We start from the raw sequence: 25,976 nt of genomic DNA on the forward strand, positions 1-25,976 counted from the left end.
TGGTAAGCTGTCTCTGCACATTCCCTAAAGCTTCTACATCTTTCTTATGAGGTGACTACAACTGAGTGCAATTATATAAGTGTGACCTAATCAGAAATGTATAAATCTGTAACATCATTTCCTGGCTCTTGAACATGTGGAAAAGCCCAAACAGTACTCAGAGAAGCCACAAGGGGGCAAATGTTCTCCATACCAAAGAGAGAACAGCTGCGCAAGATAACAAAGCAATCAGTATTCACAACAGATATAATAAGATTTATTGTTGAATCATATTTACTTTAGGGCTTCTTTATTAATTATTGTCTGTTACAGATATTTAGAGAGGGTCAGTTAAGTCTGGAAGTTTTGTTGATTTCTGCCCAATGCCAAGATCTAGACACAACAATGTACAGAAATCAACACCACTCATCCGGTCCTTATTTCCTATTATAGTGGAACATTGTTAAGTGTACAAACCACACATGATAACATCTGTATCACTGAACTCAAGAATCAATAGCAAAGATTGCTGACACAAATTCTCTGGACATAAATCCTATTTTTGAGCTGTTGAGGTTTTTCTTTAATCAACTTAATCACTTTGGACTGCAGAATAAATATTAAGACATCGTTTTGAATAGGTTGGTGTTTTTTTTCATCCCAACAAGCAGCAAGTACATGCCCTTGAGCATAGGAAAGGTCCCATGGATCTCAGTGGAGAAATAACTTTCCAAGTACTTTTATCTATTTATTTATTTAAGTGAGATACAAGATGCAATAGGCCCCTCTGGCCTTTTGAGCTGCACTGCCAGTTTAATCCTGGCCTAATCATGGGACAATTTACAATGGCCAATTAACCTACCACCCAGTAAGTCTTTGAACTGTGGGAGAAAGCTGAGCACCTGGAGGAAAGCCATGTGGTTAGGGGGAGAACATACAAACTCCTTACAGGCATTGGCAGGAATAACAAGTGACATGAAAGTGTCTATAACGGCTTTCCTGATGAGAAAGTCGATGCGTGCGTTTTAATCCCAATGCCAAAAACCCCATTTAGCTGTCAGCTGAGCTGCATAGATTCCTAGAGTCATACAGCAAGAAAATTGGCCCTTCAGCCCAAATGGTTCATGCCAACCAGAATCAGGTTTATTAACACTGTCTTATAATTTGTTGTTTTGTGGCAACAGTATAACCCAAGGCCATAAAATTCTTAGAAATTATAAAATAGGTAGTGCAAAACAAAAGGAATAATGAAGTAGTGTTAATGGCACCATGGACCATTCAGAGAAATTGATGCGTGCATTTTAATCCCAATTGTGGACGCGAAGAGGGGGTTCCTAAAACATTGAGTATGGGTCTTCAGGCTCTTGTACCTCCTCAATAATGAGTTTCCTGTGTGATGGATGCCCCCTTCCTGAGACATCCCCTCCTGAAGAGGTCCTCAGTGGTGGGGAGGCCTCGCCCATGATGGAGTTGGCTGAGTCTACATGCTGCATACCAGCCTGTGATCCAGGATGCCCTTGGTGACATATCAGGCATCTGCTAGTTAGCCTTCTTAGTGATTTTTTTCAATGTATTGCGCCCAGGTTAGATCCTCGAAGACGTTGACACCCAGGAACTGGAAGCTGTTCATCTTTACAATCGCTGACCTATCAATGATGACTCCTGTATGTTCTCCTGACATCTCCTTCCTGAAGTCCACTATCAATTCCTTCGTCCTGCTGATATTGAATACAAAGGTGTTGTTGCAATTCCACGTAAAACGATTATCTATCTTGTTCTATTAAATCTCTCTTCTCTGATCTTAAACCTATGCCCTTTAGTTCTTGATTACCCAACTCCAGGAAAACGAGTTTCCAAATTTATCTTCTCTATGCCTCTCATAATTTTATACATCTATATGAAATCACTTCTCATTTTCCTCTGCTCCAGTCATTCTTAACCTCTCTCCATAACACAGTCTCTCAAGACCCAGTAACATTATTATGCACCTGTTTCAGTTGAATGATTCTAAATGTAGTACATGGTAACATATATGTACTTCGACAATAAAAGTACTTTGAACAAACATACAATATACAGTATCGTCCCTTGATGATGCCTGTGCCAAGCATAACGCCAATTTAAATTGATCCCATTTGCCTGCACATGGTAAAATATCCCTCCATTTCCTGCTTGTTCATGTTTAAATGCCCCTTAAATGTGGCTATCCTGGCAGCAAGTTCCAAGTACTTACCACTTACAGGATTAAAAAACTAGACTCAGAAATCTTTTTTAATCTTTTCCACTCTTACTTTAACACCGCACCATTTAAGATCATAAGACTATAAGACATAAGAGCAGAATTGGGCCATTTGGCCCATCCAGTCTGCTCCACCATTCAGTTATGGCTGATTCTTTTTTTCCTCCCCTCAGCCCCACTCCCCAGCCTTCTCCCCGTAACCTTTGATGCCATGACCAATCAAGAACCTATCAATTTCTGCCTTAAATACACCCAATGACCTGGCCTTCACAGTTGCTTGTGATAATAAATTCCAAAAATTCATCACCCTCTGGCTAAAGAAATTTCTCCACATCTTTGTTTTAAATAGATGCCCCTCTATTCTGAGGCTGTGCCCTCTTGTCTGAGACTCCCCCACCATGGGAAACATCCTTATCGCATCTACTCTGTCTAGGCCTTTCAACATTCAAAAGGTTTCAATGAGATCCCCCGCCATCCTTCTAAATTCCAGCGAGTACAGACCCAGAGCCGTCAAATGTTCCTCATATGATAACCCTTTCATTCCCAGAATCATCCTTGTGAACCTCCTCTGGATCGTCTCCAATGCCAGCACATCTTTCCTTAGATGAGCCCAAAACTGTTCTCGATACTCAAGGTGAGGCCTCAGCATCACATCCCAGTTCTTATATTCTTGACCTCTTGAAATGAATGCTGACATGGCATTTGCCTTCCTCACCACTGATTCAACCTGCAGGTTAACCTTTACAGTGTTCTGCACAAGGACTCCCAAGTCCCTTTGCATCTCAAATATTTGTCTTTTCTCTATTTAGAAAATAGACTGCACATTTATTTCTACTACCAATGTGCATGACCGTGCATTTTCCAACATTGCATTGCACTTGCCACTTTCTTGCCCATTCTCTTAATCTGTCTAAGACTTTCTTCAGCCTACCTAATTCTTCAACACTACCTGCCCCTCCACCAACCTTCATATCTTCTGCAAACTTGGCAACAAAGCCATCTATTCCATCATTTAAATCATTGATATACAGCATAAAAGGAAATAGTCCCAACACAGACCCCTGTGGAACACCACTAGTCACTGGCAGCCAACCAGAAAAGGATCCTTTTATACCCACTCACTGCCTCCTACCAATCAGCAAATGCTCTAACCATTCTAGTAACTTTCCTGTAATACCATGGGCTCTTAACTTGGTAAGCAGCCTCTTGTGTGGCACTTTGTCAAAAGCCTTCTGAAAATCTAAATATACAACATCCACTACATCCCCTTTATCTATTCTACTTGTAATATCCTCAAGGAATTCCACCAGGTTTGTAAGGCAAGATTTGCCCTTAAGGAAGCAATGCTGACTTTGTCCTGTCTTATCCTGTGTAACCAAGTACTCCATAGCCTCATACTTAACAATTGACTCCAACATCTTCCCAACCACTGAGGTCAGGCTAACTCATCTATAATTTCCTTTCTGCTGCCTTCCTCCTTTCTTAAAGAGTGGAGTGGCATTCACAATTTTCCACTCCTCCAGAACCATGCCAAAGTACAATGATTGTTGAAAGATCATTACAAGTGCTTCCATGATCTCTACCGTTACCTCTTTCAGAACCCTAGGTTGCAGTTTATCTGGTCTGGGTGACTTATGTAACCTCAGGTCTTTCAGCTTTTTGAGCACCTTCTGCCCTGTAATAGTAACTACACTCACTTCTCTTCCCTCATACCCTTCAACAACTGGCACATTGCTATTGTCTTCCACAATGAAGACTGATGCAAACTACTCATTTTGTTCAACTGCCATCTCCTTGTCCCCATTTACTACTTCTCTGGCTTCATTTTCCAATGGTCCTATATCCTCTCTCACTTTTCCTTTATATTTACATACTTGAAAAAACTTTTACTATCCACTTTGATATTGTTTGTTAGCTAGCTTTCATATTTCATCTTTTCCCTCCTAATGATTCTTTTAGTTGCTTTCTGTAGGGTTTTAAGAGCTTCCCAATCCTCTATATTCCTGCTAATTTTTGCTTTGTTGTATGTCCTCACTTTTGCTTTTACATTAGCTTTGACTTCCCTTGTCAGCCATGGTTGTACTATTTTGCCATTTGAGTATTTCTTCATTTTTGGAATACACCTATCCTGCCCCTTCCTCATTTTTCCCAGAAACTCATGCCATTGCTGCTCTACTGTCATCCCTGCCAGCATCTCCTTCCAATTTACTTTGGCCAGCTCCTCTCTGATTTCCATTACTTCACTGAAATACTGCTACATCAGACTTTACTTTCTCCTTATCAACTTTCAAGTTGAACTCTATCATATTGTGATAACTGCTCCTAAGAGTTCCTTTATATTAAGCTCCCTACTTGCCTCCGGTTCATTACATAAAACCCAATCGAGTATAGCTGATCCCCTGGTAGGCTCAATGACAAACTGCTCATTGTAGGCATTAAACAAACTCGAGATCCGTTATCAATCTGATTTTCCCAATCTACCTGCATGTTAAAATCTCCCACGACTATCAAAACATTGCCCTTTAGACTTGCCTTTTCTACTTCTCATTGCAATCTGTCGTCCACATGCCAGTTACTGTTTGGACGCCTGTGTATAACTGCCATCAGGGTCCTTTTACCCTTGCAGTTTCTTAACTCAATACACAAGGGTCCGATCCTATGTCACATCTTTCGAATGATTTGATGCCATTCTTTATCAGATGCCACCCCCTCTGCCTACCTTCCTATCCCTCCGATACAACGCGTAACCTTAGACATTCAGGTCCCAACTACAACCATCCTTCAGCCACGGTTCAGTGATGGCCACAACGTCATTCCCGACAATCTGTAATAGAACAACAAAATCTCTACTTTATTTCTTATACTCCAGGCATTGAGATATAACACTTTGAGTACTGCATTTGCTACCATTTTTAATTCTCCATCCCTAATGCACTGATTCTCAGCCTGCTGACTGCAATGATGTCTTATCATCTGCCTGCCCTTCCTGACAGTCTGACTGGACGCCATCTGTGCTTTTTCACTATCTGCCTATCCTGAGTCCCTTCACTCTGGTTCCCATTCCCCTACCAAATTAGCTTAAACCCTCCCCAACAGCTCTAACAAGCCTGCCCGTAAGAATATCAGTCCCCCTCAGGTTCAAGTCCAACCCATCCCTTTTGAACAGGTCATACCTCCCCCAGAAGAGATCCCAATGATCCAAGAACCTGAAGCCCTGCCCCCTGCACCAACTTCTCAGCCATGCATTATTCTGCGAAATCATCCTGTTTCTACCCTCACTGGCACATGACACAGGCTGCAATCTAGAAGTTACTACCCAGGTGGTCCTGTTTCTCAGCTTTCTACCTAGCACTCTAAATTCTCTCTTCAGGACCTCTTTGCTTTTCCTCCCTATGTCATATGTACCAAGACATCTGGCTGCTCTCCCTCCCTTTCCAAAATGTTGTGGACACGATCTGACCCTGTCCCTGACCTAGGAGGCAACATACCATTCAGATGTCACATTCAAGTCCACAGAATGTCCTGTCTGTTCCTCTGACTATTAGTCCCCTATCACTGCCGCTCCCCTCTTCTCTCCCTTTCCTTTCTGCACCAGGGACCCATGCTCAGTGCCAGTAGCCCGGTCTCCGTGGCATTCCCCTGGAAGACCATCCCCCACAACAGTATCCAAAGCGGTATACTTATTATTGAGGGGAATGGCTATGGGAGGGGGTGCTCTGTGCTAACTGCCTATTCACCTTCCCATTCCTTCTCCTGTCAGATACCCAGCTACCTGCTTCCTGCAATCTAGGGGTGACTATTTCCCTGTAACTGTGATCGATGATCTCCTCACTCTCCCGTACAAGCTGAAGGTTATCCAACTGCTGCTCCAAATCCCTAACGCGGTCTTCAAGAAGCTGCAGCCAGATGCACTTCAGGCAGATAGTGGTTCCCTGGGAGACTCAGGGTCTCCCAGAACCCCAACATCCAGAACACACATGACCATTGAAGCTACACTAAGTACCCCTGACGCAGTAAGAAAAAAAGGGAAGCTTAACAGAAACTTACCTGGTTAACTTACCCAGAGCCAATGCCTCTTCCGAGCCAAAACCTCCTTTGAGCCAAAGCCTGACGCTCCCTCTCTCAACTCTGGCCCACTCCCAACAATGGCCACTCTGCTTAATCCTTCTGTACTTTTACTTACTCATCTCCGTACTGCTCCCACCACTGATTGGGCTGCCGAATAGCATTTGACATATCCAGCCTGGGAATAAAAAAGAATCTATCCATGCCTTTCACAATTTTTTACACATTTATCAATTTGTCCTTCAGCTTCTGACACTCCGGAGAAAACAACACAAGTTTGTCCAATTTCTCCTTATAACTAATACTCTCTAATCCAGGTGATATCCTGGTGAATCTCTTTTACATCCTCTCCAAAGCCTCCACATCCTTTCTCCAATAAGGGGACCAGAAGTGCCCATCATACTCCAAACATGGCCTAACCAAATTTTTATATAGCTGCAATGTGACTTCCCAATTCCAATCTTCAATGCCCTGACTGATAAGAGCAAACATGAATTTTGCCTTCTTTACCAACCCATTTCTTTGTGTTGCCACTTTCAGGGAGCTAAGCAATGGCACCTCAAGATCCTTCCATATGTTGTTAAACAGAATCTGCAACAAAAGTACACCCAATTACACAATTCCCGTAACAGCTCAATTATTCTCTATTTGGCACCAGTGTGAAAATGAGTCTTATGGAAACAAGATGCTCCAGAACTACTCTCTGATTTTTTTTCAAATTCAAGTTTATTCTCATGAGAATACATGGTTGGTATAAATGCATGAAAATTAGATTTTTGTGGCAATAGCACAGTACATTACAAATATGGCAACATAAACTGTGTAAGCTTAAATTAACATAAATTATACCAAATTAACAATAATAAACGTAGCGGCATTAGTGCTGTTGAGGGATGTGTAGTCCAAAGTAGAATTAGGATTTTCGGGTTGGCTTAAGAACCGGACAGCAGTGGGAGAAATCGTTGTTAAACCTTAAGGTGATATAGAGTTAAATGCTGCAACAATCAGATAACACATTGCTGGCCTCAGCGTTCTTATGCTAGTAAGGGGTAAATTGGCCAGATCCCTGATTTTTATAATTAGTCACAGCCAGCCCCTTTAGGATACTGACTCAAGCATATCAGCTGTGAATATCGAAAAGATGGTCACAGATATAAGGAATGAATCCAACTCTGAGATACTTTTGCTGGTATTGGTATTTTTGCTGTAACTGAGGGGAACGTTCTCTGTTCTTCCCTGGGTCTCCCTTGATGAACACCGAATGACGTAGTGATTGTCCTCACCAATTGCTGTTTTTTTCAGTCTAATTTAGATTTATTGCACATTTTTCCGATTGGGATTCAGGTCAGTTTTCCATAATTAAACCATGTTATCCTGAACTATTTCACATTTCCCTATGATACCAAGGAAGATATTTAGTGCATAGAATATACAGTATGTCAGTTCTCAGCAATCCTATCAATCTCTCTCCCCTACATCTTTCTTTAATAGTTGCTAAAACATATTTAACAACAAAGATATATTTAGCACTTCAGAGCCCTTTTCCTCAATTTTAAAGAGCCAAATATAAAATCAGTGCAAACACACAGCATTTATTAAACTACAGATTCAAAGTGCTGTGAGGCTTCAATTATTAGCTTCTAATTCAATAGGTAATTTGGTTCATTATTGTCACATGTACTGATGTACAGTGAAAAACTTTGTTTTGCATGCCATCCGTCAAGGTCATTGCATCACATTGAGATAGTACTAGTGAAAAGCAAGAACAAAATACAGAACAAGAACAAGATATTACAGTTAGAGAAAGTACAATGGAGACAGTCAATAAGGTTCAAGGCCATGATAGCACAGATTGTGTGGCCAGCAGTCCATCTTATACAAGGGGGCTATTCAATAATATTATAACAGTGGGCTGGAAGCAGTTCCTGGGCCTGGCAGTGTGTGCTTTCAGGGTGTTGCATCCTCTGCCTGATGGGAGGAGGGAGAAGAGAGTGTGTCCTAGGTGGGAGGGGTACCTGATTATGTTGACTGCTTTATAAAGGCTGTTTGAAATATAGACAGAGTCCATGCAGGGGAGGGTGGCTTTCGTGACGTATTGTACTTTTACCACGACTCCTTGCAGTTCCCCGTGGTTTTGGCCAGAGCAGCCGTCATACAAAGATGTGATGAGTCTGTCCTAAACTGAGGTTAAGTGAACGGTTCTGAGGATCTATTTAGAAGTGGGAAATACAACTCAGGACTGTTCAATTTTAAATGGACAGTTTGGCTTTGGGTGGGCTGTCTACAAACTCTCAAATAAAAGCCAGGTATTGAAAAGCCTGTATACAAAATAAAGCTCAACTGGACCTTCTTTAACATAGAACATAGAACAGTACAGCACAGTATAGACCTTTCAGCCCACAACGTTGTGCCGACCCGTAAACCCTGCCTCCCATATAACCCCCCACCTTAAATTCCTCCATATACCTGTCTAGTAGTCTCTTAAATTTCAACAATGGATAAACAATGGTTATTGAAATTTTCAGGGAACTTGTATCTTCATTTAAAAAGAAATTCAAACCATTTATTCCACCTCAGTCCTCCATCCACTTGAGTAGTGGCCAACACCCTAGGTCGGGGGTCGGCAACCTGCGGCTCCCGAGCCATTTGTGGCTCTTTCACCTCTGTGCTGCGGCTCCCTGTGGCTTTGGGAAATAATTGGTCAGTATTTAATTAAAATGTATTTTATGTTAGTTTGTTAGCTTTTGAAATGTAATTCTAAATTTGAAGATTATGGTGATCTTGTACAATCTAAGTGTGGCGACACATTTCCTGGCACATCCGAAACGGCTCACAATTAGCCAGCATTCCGGCTAAGGGAGATAGCCTACGGGGGTTTGTGAGTACGCGTCTTTTGCAGCATCTGCGTCCATGGGGGCTGGGTTGAGGGAGGCTTAAAAGCAAGGCTGTTTAGTTTGAATAAAGCTATCTTTGACTGCAGTTTACTGACACCGCTACAACGTGTTTTTATCGCTGGCTGTCCAGACGGAAGGTGCTGAAACGCTTTGTCGCGTGTCTGGAAGAAGTGAAAACTTTCCTGGGCAGCAAAGGGCTCACCTTTCCTGAGCTGGAACAGCCAGAGTGGCTCGAAAAGCTACACTTCATGGTAGACATGACAGCGCACCTGAACACGCTGAACACAGCTCTTCAGGGGAAAGGACGCACAGCCCTGCACGTGTTGGAGGATATTTTGGCATTCGAGCGCAAGTTGACAGTGCTTGCCAGAGATTTACAGAAAGGCACTTTGTCTCACTTCCCCAATTTGAGAGAGTTCAAACAAGGTCACGACATGATAAATTCGGAGTATTTACATTCTGCAATCATCGCAATGCAAACATCGTTTGGGAAACGCTTCTGTGAGTTCAGAGAGGAAAAAAACACATTATCCTTCCCGGTCACTCCCTTAAGCATCGATCCTTCCCTACTGAATACGACTGCATTGGCAGGTGTGAGTCAACCTGATCTTGAGATGGAACTGGCCGACATAGCTGACAAAGACATATGGGTGTCCAAGTTTAGACGCTTGACAGCAGACCTTGAAGATGTTGCCCGTCAGAAGGCCGTTCTTGCTCAGAAACACAAATGGAGTGATATTGAAAACCTTCTAAAACCGGACAAACTTGTGTTCGAAACATGGAATGCTATGCCCGACATTTATGTAAACATTAAAAAGTATGCGCTTTGAGTCCTGTCGATCTTTGGATCCACATATGTAAGTGAGCAGGTGTTCTCCAACATGAACTTTATTAAAAACAAACATCGCGCACGCCTCACAGATGACAGCTTGCGATCCTGTGTAAAGATGAAGGTGACGTCATACAGCCCTGATGTGCAGGCGCTGTGCGCTGAGGTCCAGGAGCAGAAATCCCATTAACCAAGTATGATAAATATTTTAATTGCCTATTATTTTATGTATATTCATATTTTTTCATTGTTCAGTGAAATAGTCCTTTTATTTTTCAGGCTGACAGCTGGCTGATGTTATTTTTGGTTTGCTGCTGGCGGAAAATTTAAGTTCGGCGTTTTTCATAAATACAAGAAGGACTCAAATAGACATTGAGTATTTTACTTAAAAGTAACTTTCAACCCAACGTCTTTTTTTCGGAGTTCAAAATGTTTTTGTTGCATGCAGAAATGTAATTTCGTTTTCTCTGCAGGAGTTCATCAATTTCATAAATGCAACACATTATAGTTTGTTTATACATAGCATAAAGGCAAAAAAAACGTTGTATGCAGTGTTATTTCATTTTAAATGTCAAATGGGTTTTGCGGCTCCCAGTGTTTTCTTTTCTGTGGGAAATGGGTCCAAGTGGCTCTTTCAGTGGTAAAGGTTGCTGACCCCTGCCCTAGGTCCTGAGCCATGCAACTTACCATTTTCAGATGATCAGAGAACATGCAGATATTTCTACAGGATCTTATTATCCAGATACATGAAAAGTCTTATTTAATATACTCGCACCTTGTCACGCAGATAATGGTTATAGGTGTGCTCTCACCAATCAGTCCATCCTACAGTGCATTGGCATATTTCAACTCATTGGTCCTAACCCAGGCTTCCTCTTCCTGATCAATAAATTCGCTGAGCAAGAATTAAATAGAAAGACCTTTACATGCTGGAAATCTGAAATATGTGCAGTGCTAGAGATACTGATATATCAATCCACATCTGTAAAGAGAATAGATTAGTTCACCTTTGGATTCAAAAGTAAATCTTTTTGCGGGCACTGATCAGCTGCTGTATATTTCTGATATGTAGAACAGTGAACAGTACAGCACTGGGACTGGCCCTTCAGCCCAAATATTCTGCTAAAAAAATGAACTCAGTAATTAAACGGATAACTAAATTAATCACATCTGCCTCTACTGTCCATATCCCTCCATCCTCTGCATATTCATGTGCTTTTCTAAGAGTTTCTTAAACCCCTCTGCCATATTTACTTCCAGGAAACTATCACTCTTTTAAAGAATTTGTTTCACACATCTGTTTAGCACTTAGCCCCTCTCATCTTAAATGCATGGCCCTTTACTGTTAGACATTGCGACCATGGAGAACATACGAACTCTCTACCTATGGTATCTGCAGTGCCTTGAAAAAGTATTCGGCCCCCAACCCTTTGTTCATATAAATGAGCATTACAATCAAGAATTATTAGTAATAAAGTAATTGTTAGATTTACATGCACCACTAAGATAACATATCCTTGTCTCAAAAGACTTCGCAAAGTGTCACTTTGAAGGTACTGTAAACACATGGAAGAAGGTCCTATGGTCAGATGAAACTACATTTGTAAAATTGAACACATCTGGCCTCAATACTAAGCAGTACATGTGCTGTAAATCTAATTCTGCACATCAGCAAGGTAACACCATCCCTACTGTAAAGTAAGGTAGCGTCATGCTATGGGGTTGCTTACCAGCAGCAAGGACTGGAGATCTGGTCAGGATTGATGGGGAGATGAATGCTGCTAATCAGACAGATCCTGGATACAAACATGCTAACCTCTGCCAAAAGACTTACACTGTGGTGCGGGGCTGGAGAGTTCACCTTGCAGCAGGACAATGACCCAAAACACACGGCCAGGACAATGATGGAGTGGCTTCAAATGAAGAAAATTGATATCCTTGAGTGGCCCAGTCAGAGTCCTGACCTTAACCTGATCAAACATCTCTGGCAAGATCTCAAGGGTGCTGTCCACTGCCACTCCCCAACTAACTTAACACAGCTTGAGCAATTTTGCTTGAAGGAATGGACAAATCCTGCTCCATCATGTTGTGCAAAGCTAATAGAGACGTATCCAAAAAGAATACTGGCTGTAATATCAGCAGGAGATGGTTCAGCTAAGTACTGAGCAAAGGGAGATGAATACTCTTGCACTGCTGACGTTGCAGTTCTCAAAGTTTTAGTTTTTCATGCTTTAAAATGTTCTCTGTTTTTTGGCTCTGCTGAGAAAGAAAGAGCATATAAACCACAAATAAAGATTCTCAGTTTAATTGATTAAAATCGCTGGTTGCAGTACTCATTTATGTGAAAAAAAGGTTGGGACTGAATACTTTTTCAAGGCACTGTCTGGCTCTCATAATCTCATAAACATTGTTTTGTTTTATCCCTAGGTTACTTTGCTTAAAAGCTTCACATTAACTACCCACAACCTTAACTGCACATTTTTAAAGAGTGTTCATATAAATATTACCACCTTAATTCCCAACAAAGTCAGTTGTCATTCCAACAGGACTTTATTCACCAGGGATCCATACTGGATTTCCAGGAGATTTTCCATAAGGTGTCTTACTATAGGTTATTACACAAGATAAGAACATTCAGGATTGGTGGTTGTATGCACATATAAGGAATTGGCTAACTAACATAAAACAGTGAGTCACGGTGAATGGATTGCCAAACAGGAGTTACTGGGGTGCCATGGAGATTATTGTTGGGGTTTCAGCTACTGAATAACGAATGAAAAAATCAACTGTGCCCAGGCCAGATCTGCTAATTAGATAGACAGGTGAATTTGGAAGTTGTATGGAAGGCACAAGGGACTTACTAAGAGACATTGATAGGTGAGTGTGTGGGCAAAAAAGCAGTTGAGGTATAACAGGGGTAAGTGAGGTTATCAACTTTGAAAGGCTGAATGAGAAAGCAAATGATTCTTTATACCTATGAGGAGATTGACAGGGTGAATGCCAAGAGGATGCTTCCGCTAAAGGATGCATGAAGAGACAGAGGAGATAGTTTCAGAATAGGGGATTGTACAATTTGATAGAAATGAAGAGGAATTTCTTCCTTCAGAAGATTATGCATCTTTGGAATTTTCAACTCCATGGAGCTGTGGAGGCAGAACCATTGAATATATCCAAGACAGAGAGCGATAGAGAATAAGGGGAAATGCAGAGGGACTGGGAAATGGTGTTCTGATTCAGATACAGTTTTATTTCTCATAGGTACATGGAAACATACGGTGAAATATGTTGTTTTCATTAAAAACTGACACACCTAAAGATGTGCTGGGGGCAGCCTGCAAATGTTGCCACACATTCTAGTGTCAACATCACATGCCCACAACTGTTGAGGCGAAGAATGTGTCAGTGTGATCTTACTGACTAGCAGGGGAGATGTAAAGATCAATTTACCTTCTCCTGTTCCTGATCTACCATTGCCTTGCTCCAATATAAAAATGGACCTGACCATTAGCTTCAGGTTCTCCTGTCATTAGTAATAGTCCATTTTATTAATTAATTTGTATTTTTTCTTTTCAGGATTATTCCTGAAAGTCCCCTGTTTATTTGTGCTAATTCTTATTAATTGCTTGGTTCAATTACTGTTCATTGATTCAGTAGATCACGGATTAAACAGGGACATGAACATACTGTATAACGTGGGCTGACATTCTAGTGCAGTGCTGAAGGAGGGTTAAGTGTTACCTTTCCAATGAGGCAGTGGATTGAGGTTCCATCTACTTCTTCAGGTGTATACAAGACATACAGGGGTATCTTCTGCTGTTCTCTCAGGATTAACATCAGTCTCTCAATCTTCATTATGACAATAGATCATCATATTGCTATTTATGGGAACTTCCTACACACAAAAAAATAGTAGCTGTACTTTCTGTACATCACAAAATCACTTTATTGGTTCTTATGTATTTTGGGATCTCCTGAGGTCAAGGACCACTATAATTGATTACTTGACTATTGTCACATCACTACTTGCGAGTTTGCTGCGTGCAAATTAGCTTCTGCATTGCAACAATGACAACAATTCTCAGAGTACAGTTGGCCCTCCTTATCCGCGAATTCTGCATCTGCGAATTCAACCAACTGTGAATCGCGAAAACCCGGAAGTGCTCTTCCAGCACTTGTTGTTCGAGCATGTACAGACTTTTTTTCTTGTCATTATTCCCTAAACAATGCAGTATAACAACTACTTACATAGCATTTACATTGTATTAGGTATTATAAGTAATCTAGAGACAATTTAAAATATACGGGAGGATGTGCGTGGGTTATCGTGGATTGGGATTGAAAAAATCTGAATTTCTCTTACTAAGCAAGTCGGAACAGGTACATCCGGTATTATTTAGTGTCAGTTAGTCAAGCGTTTGCATTCGTATATAGTATATATTTTACCTTCCTATGCATATAAAACACTTAAGAACGTATGTTTCAGCACCAGGCTTGGGAAGTTCCCAAGTTCAATATAGTGACAGATCGCTATGGAGTGCACTCTCCACCGTGCCGGGTTGATGTGGAGGATCAAAAACCCGAAACCTAATAATGAAACCATTGCGTTGCTTAGTAATAATTGTAGCTTTCATCGGGGCACAACCTTTCTCACTTTATCCTTTAACATTGTTCCGATCGTTGTCTGACATAGCCTAACGCTTCTCCAATGACCGATGGCGTTTCACCTCTTTCCGATCGCTTTACTATTTCCACTTTATTTTCAATCGTTATCGTGATTATTTTCGTGAACAGAAACACTGCGGATTCAGATCTCTGCTGCTGGGTCCTACCGCACTGAGCCAGGTTAAATAAGGTCTTGGGTTCTGCTGGGTCCTAAGGTCCACTGCATTGAGACAGATTGATTAAGGGACTTGCGCATCTGCGAATTTTGGTATCCGCCAGGGGTCCTGGAACCAATCCCTCGAGGATAAGGAGGGCCGACTGTATTTTGTTAATTGTAATGCATTTGATAATACTGTATACTATGGTTTGAAAGGCACAATAAAGGCTTTTTTAATAATGGTTGCTTTACTTTGTTTCTCTGTACCACTTCAACTTTCACTTAAATGTACAATCCAATTTGTTTTACATTTATACAGTCATCACTGGGGAAGTAACATACTGTTGGTCAGTGCTGTAAAATGGTTCCTTTTTATTCATTCTCTACCCAACAACAATTTCACGGGCCTTTGTTGCCAATCATTCATGTCTTTGCATGCCCTCAAGTTATTCTTTTGACTGGAGGATTATGGTGGCAGAAAGCTATAAAGAATTTTAAAAGCATTGCATTTATGTGGCACCCTTCTAAACCCTATGATGTCATACAACACACATTGGAGTCAACAACGTGTTTAAATTAGAAGAGTAAAAATGTAAGAGTTAGACATTCCATAGCAAACAACTTTTTAATCAAGGAAAGGAACAAGGATCAAGGAACAGGAACAAAATTAGGTCACTTGGCCCATCGAGTCTGCTCTGCCACTCCACAGCTGATTTATTATCTTTCTCAATCCCAGGTTTTCTGCCTTTAACCTTTGTGTAGGCCTCCATTAGTCTTGATAGACCATGGGTTTGCACCTTAGAAAGTTTCCAAGGCAAGCCTGGGCAAGGTTTTTTTAATGGAAGACTTGCAGTTGTCCACGCAACCGATGTTGTCCAAGAGAAGGGCATTAGGACCCATACCGCTTGGCACAGGTGTCGTCGCAGAGCAATGTGTGGTTAAGTGCCTTGCTCAAGGACACAACAGGCTGCCTAAACTAAGACTCGAACTAGCGACCTTCAGATCATTAGACGAATGTCTTAACCACACGCCAACACTACTAAGTTGTACCAATAGTTGCTTCCTCAACACTCTCTGCCCTTCCACCTACCTTTCACAATTAAAGGCCTGAACCATACGTGCCTCTACCCATTGCTTTGATAAATCTGGTTCAAAGATTTTCAAACCACATGGGTGTGAATGATCAAGGAACAGGGAGGTTGCCAAGAGTGACTGTACCTCGACCAGCGGTGCACACGGCCACATTAGTAATTGGTCATAGTTTTAATATTGTCACATGTACCAGGAAATAGTGAAGTACTTCACTTGCATGTGATCCACACAAGTCATTTTCAAAGCATTGAGGTAGTACTGAGGAAGAAGCAATAACAGAATGCAGAACATAGTATTCTAAATTTGGTTTCAGAGAAAGAGCAGTGCAGGTTAATGGGAAGTTCACAGAGACAATAAAGTATAAGGCCCTCGATGAGATAGATTGTGAGGTCAGGAGTTCATCTTTATTGAACAAGACGTCTGTTCAAGAGTTTTTTAACAACAGGATGAAAATTGTCTTTGAGCCCAGTGGTGTGTACTGTACTTTCAAGCTTTTGTATCTTCTGTCTAATGGAAGAGGTGAGAAGATATTACGCCCACGGTGAAAAGAGCCTTTGATTATGCAGCAAGTGCAGACAGAGTTGTTGAGGGGAGATTGGTTTCCATGATGTGCTGAACTGTGCCCCCAGTTTCTTGTGGTCTTGGGCAGAGCAGTTGCCGTAGCGATATGTGATGCATCTGAATAGGATGCTTTCTATGGAGCAGCTGTAAAAAATGAAGGTAAACAGGGACACACTGAATTTCCTTAGCTTTGTGAGAAGTAGAAGTGCTGATTGTCCACTCTAGGCATTGCATTTATGTGATTGGACTAGGACAGGCTATTGGAGTACCACCTTCAAAAGCGGTGCACATCTCTTCACATACTGCTCCAATTTCAGCTCAGGCCACAAGGCAGCGGGCACATGGGATCATCCATGTCTGGATAGTGCACGGCTTGGACTGAAAACACAGTTCCTGAATTATGTGCCTGACTGAAGGAACAAAACGCAGTCAGGAATGTGATCTTTCAATGAAATATCGAACTAACATCTCAACTACTCTCTCAGATAGATAGAAAATCACTTGAGTTGAAGAAGACCAAACCACTGAGAGAAAAACCTCTGGTACAATTCAAGCACACAGTCTCCAGTGGTCAAAGGCTTTCCACCACCAGCTTCTCAGGGGTAATAAGTGATGGTATCAAAGATGGCCTTGCCCTGTAATGATCAGATACTATGTTTTCCTTTCATTTTCAAAATATATTTTTTATTAAAATGTACTAGCAGACATTTTTCTTTGCATTAATATGGATTAAAAAAGACCACTGATTGGAAGTGTTCTGATGGAGAGCAAGCAATGGATACAAGCAAATAATTTGAATAATCTAATCTAAGGAAACTATCATACAACAATTGTAGCTCACACCAGTGGTAGGGAAGCTATTGGAGATGGTGCTTAAGGACAAAATACTTGCACGTTTGGGAAAGCATAGTCTGATTAGGGACAGTCGGCTTTATGCAGAGCAGGTCATGTCTTACAAACTCGAGTTATTGAGGAGGTGACAAATGTGATTGATGAGGGAATTGCAGTAGATGTTGTCTTCTTGGACTTTCATAAGGCATTTGACAAGATCCCTCATGGTAGGCTGATCCAGATTAAGATGCATGGGATCAATGGTTGCTTGGGTAGTTTGGATTCAGAACTGTCTTGCCTATAACGGAGTAGTAATGGCTGGAGTCCATGACTAGTGGTGTTCCACAGAAATCTGTGCTCTGTTGTTTTGTGATATATAGATATATATAGATATGACTTGTATGAAAGTGTAGATGGGTGGATTTTTAAACTTGCAGATGACACAAAGATTGGTGATGGTGTAAACAGTGATGGAGGTTGACAAAGGATACAGCAGGATAGAGATAAGCTACAGATATGGGTAGAGAAATGGCCGATGGAGCTAAATTTAGGGAAGAGTGAGATGTTCCACTTTGAGAAATCAAATGTAAGGGGAAAATATACAGTGAATGGTAGGATTTATGTACAGAGGGACCGCAGGGTCTTAGGAAGTGACCATGCAAGTAGGTAGGTTGGTGATGAAGGTCCTTTGCCTTCATTGGTTGGGACATTGGGTGTAAGAATAAGGAAATCATGCTGCAGCTACATAAAACTAGTCAGACCACGCTTGGAGTGCTGTGCACAATTCTGATTGCCCTATTGCAGGATAGATCTGGAGGCTTTGGAAAAGGTTTACCAGTGTGTTTCCTGGATTAGAGGTCATGGGCTATCAGAAATGACAGAAAAAAACAGGGTTGTTTTCTCTGGAGTGTCTGAGACAGAGGGGAGACCTCATCAAAGTTTATAAAATCATTCTGAGGAGAGACATTAATAGGGTAAATAGTCAGAATCTTTTCCCCATAATAGAAGTACCGGGCACTAGAGGATATGCACTTATGTGGGGGTAGGGGGGGGGATGCTTAAAGGAGACAGGCGGGACAAGTTTTTTTAAATATAGGAGGTTGTGGTGCCTGGACAGACGGCCGAAGATGGTGGTGGAGTATGATACTGGCATTTAAGAGGCTTTTAGGCAGATAAGTGAATATGCAGGGTACAAAGGGATACGATCACATGCAGACAGAAGACATTTTATTTAGTGTGGTTTTGTGCAAATGAGTAAGTTTGTTTGTTATTGTCACATATACTGAGGTTATTGCTCTGTACGCTGCCCGTACAGATCACTTCATTACAAAAACACCTTGAGGTGAAACAGTAGCAAAATACAGACTAGCAGGCACACCAGAGATTCTGCAGATGCTGGAAGTCAGTGCAGGTAGACAATAAGGTACAAGATCATAAAAGGAATCAAAATGATACCTTAATGGTGTGCAGGGTTACCACACTCCCTTGAGGAATTAAGGCTATGTTGATTAACAGCCTCACACTCTTTTAATGTCAGCTCAAATCCAAGATCTGTTGACATCTTGGAAGGAAATATTAACATTCCAGAGAGCTCTTGTAAAATAATCACTAATTAATTTTATAAATACCTGGGAAGTTTTGCTTTAAACAGTAGGATGCAGAGATAAATATAGATTAAATAACAAAGGGAAAGCAGCGATAATCCATGAATTAGTGGATCACAAGTAGGACCAGTTTGAAGCTGAGGAAGAAGTCGAAATGTGCCAAAAAGTAAATAGGAATGTTCTTGAAATGTCGTTTACACCTAATTAATTCTACTTGATAAAAAGTATTAGCGTTTTAAAATCATTCAACTAATGATCCTGAAACCATATATTTGCATGGACCCTAGAATCTGAAACTAATTTACGTTGTAGTTCAGTAATTATTCCTATTTTTTTTCTCTTTCTGCAGTGCTGGCCAATTTTAACTTAAAAAGAAAGAAAATGAAAAGAAAACCTAAATTACCATTTAAAAAACTAGATAGAAGCGCATTAAATCGGAGTTTTGCTGGTCTAGTTTCACAGATTTCTGCTTCTTACAGCCCCGCGTCCAGGCTCAATTTTAATGAATTAATAATTAATTTTGAGAATATTGCCTAATGATTTTTAAGCGACACTGTGACACAGCAACATTACTGGTTCGAGGGTCTCTGGGGCTTGATGCAAAACAGATACTCAACTGGCGCCTGAACGTCATTACCTACAATTAAAATAATTGCTGCCTATCCAGTTCCTGCATTCCCCTGAGGCATCCCTGAGACCGAGCGCCTTTCCCACTTCATTGTTCGGGTATCTCTATCGTCCCATCAACGGACACAATCTCGACTCTATGCAAAATATAGCACATTCCCAGACCAGCTCCCAACGCAGGAGGCATGCGAGACCTTAATTTTAAACTCGAATGCTGTCACGTTACATAGACAGAAGAATTTCATTTCACGCGTTTACGCCTCAAATAGGATAAATATTTTTTATCCGCAACAAATGAAATCAAAGTTACTTCACAGTCCTTTCATGCGTTATTACCAACAGATCAGCAAAGTAGAAGACTGTACAGAAACTCTTGAGTTCTCCAGGATTATAATGTCATTGCAATTAGAAATTGGGACGTTGTATAGAACTGCCGGTAGCTGGGATCAGCTGCCTATTCGTCCTTGCAGTAAAAGTTTGTAGAAAATGGCCTTTTTTAAAACTTGGATCAAATCTTACTTATTTTATAAATCGTACTGTAAATACTCAAGTCAGGCGGTATCTGTTAAGAAAGGTACAGTTTAGGTCAACAATCTTAAGTCAAATCCCGTAACATTTGAATTTTTTGTCGATTGTATACTTGCATCGTTCTGCGACTGATGCAATGGGTTGGTTTGGCTTTCAAGGGGTTAACTCGCTCGGTTTGAGTGGAGGAGTCAGGCCGTTTATGAATATTTTGTTTGTCGGAGCGAAACACAAAAATGTATTTTTGAGAATCCTGAACCACAAGTCTGAAATAAGGTGCAGCTGAGTGGAATCTTAATAACTCTGCATATTGTTTATTTCAAAACGTATTCGTTATTCATAAAATGCAAACCAAATTTCCACATTCACGGTGCCAATGACATACTTCCACCACTTAGGGAACCCCTTCAGTAATACGAGCGAAGGTAAAAGATTTCGCCGGTAAGCACCCGAATTGTTTTATTTTGGAGGGGGCGGGGAAAGCATCAGCTGGAAATTTGTGAATGTAATTTTTTGGGTGTGTGGAACGTTTTATGCGAATTCGCTAAATGTCACGCACAGTTCATTAAGCTCTTTGCTCTATTGTTTCGTTTCAAAGCGGAGATATCAAATGCAATAGGTCTGAGAGCTCTGCCTTTTGATGGCCTTAGACCGTATAACCAACAAAGTAATTAACATATCACTGACAATATTCCACTCGTTTGATACTGATCACAATCGACGGTGTTTGCATCGTATTGTTTGGGGGCTGATAATTGACTGTCAGTCGCTCCCTCTGTCGTCTCGGTGGCGCCGGGTGCCTTTTGATTGCTAATTTAACTTAACTGTCTGCAGCCTCTCCTCTGTTACACACAAACACGCGCTTTCTTTGCCTTCCAAGCTTGACGCGAAATCCATTTCCCCGTAAACATGGTGGACTCTGATATACCCCCTCTTAGTACATTAACTATCGGAAGACAACGATCTGTAGAGAGGGGTATTCAAACACAAACCAATCCCTCATATCTTCCGCAAAGTATCGCCATCAGGCAGTCAAAATTTTGCACAACATTATGGTTAAATTTGTTCCATTCTGTTACAATAAGGTGTACAAATGGAGCGTAAGTAATTTTGCCACAGATGTTGTTGCCTAACGTGTTAGTTCTAGTAATTTTATAATTTTGTTGGATTTTCAGCATACGCAGCTTTAAAGAAGTGTTACCGTCACATAAAAAACATAACAATTACTTTAGCAATGGGCATACAGTTTTCTGTGACAAAGATAGCATTTAGTACAAATCTTACTGTCTTAAACTAGTGTGAATTTCAGCACATTCTTAATGTAGAGCGAGCGGATAGACGTAATGCCTAATTCTCAACATTAAAATAAGTGTGTGCGGGATAAGAGATTAGATAAAGGAAATAAAATACTGTTAGCCTTTATACTGGAAAATTCCCAAGATTTGAGTCTGCAGCATCAATAGACCTGCGGATAGCCCTGATTGACATACCAAGGTATCCATTTGGCAACTAGTTTTCAACAACGTTACCTTGGAAACAACAACAACCAATCATTGGAGACTTAAGGGGCGGGATGATTCCCGAACAACTTTCTTGCATTGTCAGTCAACGTAAGGAGGTTGTTGGATACAGTGAGTTGCCAATCAATCCTCAGAACTGGGCGGGTGGCTAAATTCTGATTGGTTATATGCGTGGCGGGGGGACGTGGAACGGGATGGCCATCGAGAGCGGTGGGCATTGAGTGGGAAGGCTGAAGAACGAGCGCCAGCAGGATCTCTGGGGCGACGTTACGCTTGTCGCTGCTGTTAAAAGGCTCTGACTTACCTGTGGTGGAGCGAGTTTGAATGCAGTACTGACGTTGCTCCTGCTGTCGCCACCCCCGCCGCTCTGCAGGGAGCTGGTGTTGGAAGCAGCCGAGCAGAGAGGGCAAGCGGGTACGGTCACGGATCCTAGCAGGTCGAACGAAGAGGGCGGAGGGATTGGCAGCAGAGACCACTTGTTTTAAGAGTGGATCGGGGCCACCAGCTTCGCTCGTTTTACTTTGTTTCAGCCTGATTTAAATGGATCGCCATCCAAATCTCCTCACACTTTGGCTACAGCTGGAACTGTGCGCGATGGCGATCCTCTTGACCAAAGGTGAGCAAACTCGGTGTAATGTTCCGGGGAGGGGGCTGTTCTACACGGAGTGCCTGTTGGCCCAGTACAATGTCCCAGGAAAGGGCTGTTTACACGCAGTGTCTGGTGATCCAGTCTAATGTCCCGGAGAGAAGGCTGTTTGATGGAGAAGGGGTGTAATTATTTTTTATTGTATTTACTGCGATTGCCATTAAGGAAATGGGTCTTAGGGTGGTATATGGTGACATGTATGTACTTTGATAAATTTACTTTGACCCGGGTGAGGGCTTTTCGCACGGGATCTTGCCTCCCTTCTAGCGGGGCCATGGTGAATCCTAGCTCCTGGTTACATCTTTATCCACCCCTCTTCACGTCAATTTGCTTCTCGGGCTTTTGTTGCTGAATTCAAAACTTATTAATCCGGGTAAACGTTTTAATAAGATCAAGCTCTCTTGGTCGTGGAAAAAAATAATTTCAGCCGCCACCCCTCCTCCCGATTTCTGTCTCGTCAATATTTTTAATTCTAACCCGCTGATTTCCATTAAGGGTATCAATCTCTTGGCAGTTCATTGCCCTCCATTGATGTAAGTAGACCTAAGGGGCAAGCGGTTGTCAAAATGTTTTTGTTAGCTTGCAGAAATTCATTAAAGGCTGCACTGTGAAAAGGAACGGTGCCATCTTAAAAGGTTGCAATATAAACCCTTCAGCGGCTTTTGAAAGGCAAAGACTTTTTGAAAGTGCAGCAGTTTGATGCTTGGCTTTTGTGGAAGAATGATTGCTTCCCATCCCCGAAGAATGTTTTAAGTGTTTGAATAAACTGTACTGTGAGAATGGGAAAGGCAAGTTTCAGCACTTAACCTTAATATCTTCCACGGTCTGTGTTTCCCCCACCCCCACCCAACCCCGTCCCGTTCTCGTTTAAACATGCTAATCATCGCTGGAGGTTAAGATGAGCAGTATAATTGTAACAGTTATTTATTTAGGTGGAAACTTGTAATTAACCCAAATAAGGGCCCTGTCGTCAGCAGCTGGGTTTCTGGCCCCATCAAAGCAAAGGGCTGGGAGCGATTCAGGCTAAAGTGAAGTCACCGATAGCGAAACTATGTGGCTGATAATGATATGATGAGGTGTTCACAAACATCACTACTAACATACACATCAAAAGCCTCTTGTTTTTTTAAAAAGCGGCTCTTGCAGCCATTTTGGCGGAGTGCAGTCTTCTAAAGTAGTAATGCAAATCAAATCTGCAACGAGAATAGAGAATAAACGGCTGGATATGAGGTTTTGCAGACCTTAAAGTGAGGGTTGCAGGCTGTTACAGACTCGAGAGGGTTTCTCCGTTCCGACCCATTTAAAGATCAGTAGCTCGGACTATACCGTAACTAATTGCGTCCACATTAGTAATTTTACACAGTCGATCCTTTACCTTCCATTAGACCCGACTAGTTACGCGCAGCGACTCCTCGGGGTCTTTAGCAATGGGCTGGAAGCTGCTTGAAATCTGATCGCTGTCGGGCGAATGCGGCGAGACTCGGTTACATACAAAGAACTCGCACTGTATGTTTTAAAAGTAATATCTCAGCAGCGGAAGCTATTAAAATGTTTTTTTAAGAGAAGTGCACGTGCATTTTTGAGTCGGAGTACTTTTTGGTCTGATCGCGGAGAGGCAAGTTCCCTTAAGGTAAATCCAGGGCGAGACACGGTATCCTTACATGTTTCACCTATTGTGCGTTTCCTCTGAGCTTGAAAGGCATAGTCTTTTAAAAACAAACCACTAATTAAGCTGCACGGCTCCTATTTTGTAAGAAGGAAGCCTTTTCTCGTCTTTTTTTTTATTCCTGTCTGCTTTCACCTTTAAAATAGCCTGTTTTATTTATGAAGTGCTCATTAAGTGTAGAGTTATTTTCTTCCAGTGTTATTAACTGTTATTTACTAAAAACCCTACCATTTCACTGATCAGCGAAGATTTAATGCCCGACTGCCAATGTTCAATTGTGAATGCGGTCTTGTGGGTCGCAGTTTGACTTTGCTGGATTAATTGTGGCCCTGAGAGTAACGAACTGGCATCATTCACGTGTGTAGTAGCAAATAGTACGCGACTGCGTGTGGGTATGACCGCTGTAACTTTTAATCACAGGTTATCAATCTTGGTTTCTCCTTTTCAGGTGAAATTCGATGTTACTGTGATGCCCCGAATTGTGTGGCGACGGGTTATATGTGCAAGTCGGAACTGTTGGCCTGTTTTTCAAGATTACTGGATCCCCAGAATACAAACTCTCCTTTAACTCATGGCTGCTTGGACACTATCTCAACGACAGTCAACATTTGCCAGGCCAAAGGATCACAGAACCACACGGGGATCTGGCCCATGTTAGAGTGCTGTTACGATGACATGTGCAATTACAGGGGGCTCCAAGATGTGCTTTCCCATCCTCGGAGTGAAATCTCTGGTAAGAAGGCTTTCTCTGCCTGGTCCATAAGGTGATGACAGCCAAGACTTTTGGATGGCTGGTATTGATTTTGTTAATGTAATTAGAGACATGGGGAGGGGGTGGGTAGATTCACAACTGGATCTTCAGAAATGGGGTATTAAATGTCTGCACTAACATTAGCAGACTAGTAAAAGGTTTTCCATGTTAAGTATTTTACCCCTCTGGGGCAGTAAACTGAGCTAAAATTTTTAGTTTTGATAGAACAGGTGGTATAAAGTGTTTTTCATGTTTTAGGGTAGTTTGTCATTATACTTTGTAATATTTCTGAAGTATCAGCAAGTCAAATTGAATCAGAAACAGCATCACATGTCATGAAATTAGTTTTGTGGCAGCAGTGTATGAGATGCATGAAGATAAGAAATGTGAAATAATACAAAATGAGAACAAAAAGAGGTAGTCACTCAATAATGGCAGGTTAGACTTTGAATATTGACGTTTAATTAGCCTTATGTTCTTAAATACTGCTTAAACATCTACCAGTTTTGCTCATTAGCCTTCCTGTTCTGCTTCTTTCCAGATCAGGGAAGTCGATACCATCACGACTCCAGTAGCAAGAACCTCATCACAAGGGTCCAGGAACTCAATTCCTCCAAGGAACTCTGGTTCAGGGCCGCCGTTATCGCAGTGCCCATAGCTGGCGGCCTCATCTTGGTACTTCTGATCATGCTGGCCCTACGAATGCTCCGCAGTGAGAAGAGGCTCCACGACCAGCGGCGGCAGATGCTGTCCCGTTTGCATTATAGCTTCCACGGGCACCATTCCAAAAAGGGGCAGATGGCCAAGCTGGACTTGGAGTGTGTGGTGCCTGTGACTGGCCACGAGAACTGCTGCATGACCTGTGATAAGGTCAGGCATTCTGACCTCAGCAACGACCGGCTTCTCTCCCTGGTTCACTGGGGGATGTACAGTGGGCACGGAAAGCTGGAGTTTGTTTGACTGGCTTTCGGCCTGAGCCGCTCACGGTTCTATTCTGTTGGACAAGTGCACTTTATGTGAAAAGATAATCAGAACTTGAAGGTGACATTTGAACGAAGACTCTAGGTTGAACAAGGGACCTCTGATTTTAATATATTCTGTACTGGAGTTCTGGCATGCCTCGCTACGAGTTTCTCATTTGCACACTTTGTATAAAGATGAATTTGTGTTTCCAGATACATTATGCATAGCTCAGGAAAGGGTCCAAGAGAAAGATGGATTTCTTGAGCTAGCAGAAGTGGAGAAACAGTACACTTGTGTGCACTCCTGCTCTTTATATGTTTCCTGTTCCAATTGACTGAAAAGATGAAATATATTTTTTTCTCTAA

At 41.7% G+C, this 25,976-nt stretch overlaps 1 protein-coding gene and 1 long non-coding RNA gene across 2 annotated transcripts; one reads left to right on the forward strand and one right to left on the reverse strand.

Annotated features, from left to right (window-relative positions):
- LOC132395425 (uncharacterized) lies at positions 1 to 21,980 on the reverse strand. The gene is made up of 3 exons (XR_009512607.1): positions 21,890 to 21,980; positions 4,938 to 5,042; positions 1 to 1,697 (listed from the first exon to the last, which is right to left on the reverse strand). It is a non-coding gene; the product is annotated as an uncharacterized LOC132395425 (long non-coding RNA).
- Positions 21,775 to 25,976, forward strand: bambia (BMP and activin membrane-bound inhibitor (Xenopus laevis) homolog a). Its single transcript, XM_059972003.1, has 3 exons — positions 21,775 to 22,201; positions 24,346 to 24,630; positions 25,190 to 25,976. Exons 1-3 carry the CDS (start codon positions 22,126 to 22,128, stop codon positions 25,606 to 25,608), a joined length of 780 nt encoding a protein of 259 aa, XP_059827986.1. The 5' UTR covers positions 21,775 to 22,125; the 3' UTR covers positions 25,609 to 25,976.

Source organism: Hypanus sabinus, chromosome 6 (assembly GCF_030144855.1).
Source record: "Hypanus sabinus isolate sHypSab1 chromosome 6, sHypSab1.hap1, whole genome shotgun sequence".
NCBI lineage: Eukaryota > Metazoa > Chordata > Chondrichthyes > Myliobatiformes > Dasyatidae > Hypanus > Hypanus sabinus.

Coding starts and splice junctions, on each gene's coding strand:
- bambia (XM_059972003.1), top strand. CDS start 22,126: ATGGATCGCCATCCAAATCTCCTCACACTTTGGCTACAGCTGGAACTG. Junction 22,202..24,345: donor GGCGATCCTCTTGACCAAAG/GTGAGCAAACTC, acceptor TCTCCTTTTCAG/GTGAAATTCGATGTTACTGT. Junction 24,631..25,189: donor TCCTCGGAGTGAAATCTCTG/GTAAGAAGGCTT, acceptor GCTTCTTTCCAG/ATCAGGGAAGTCGATACCAT.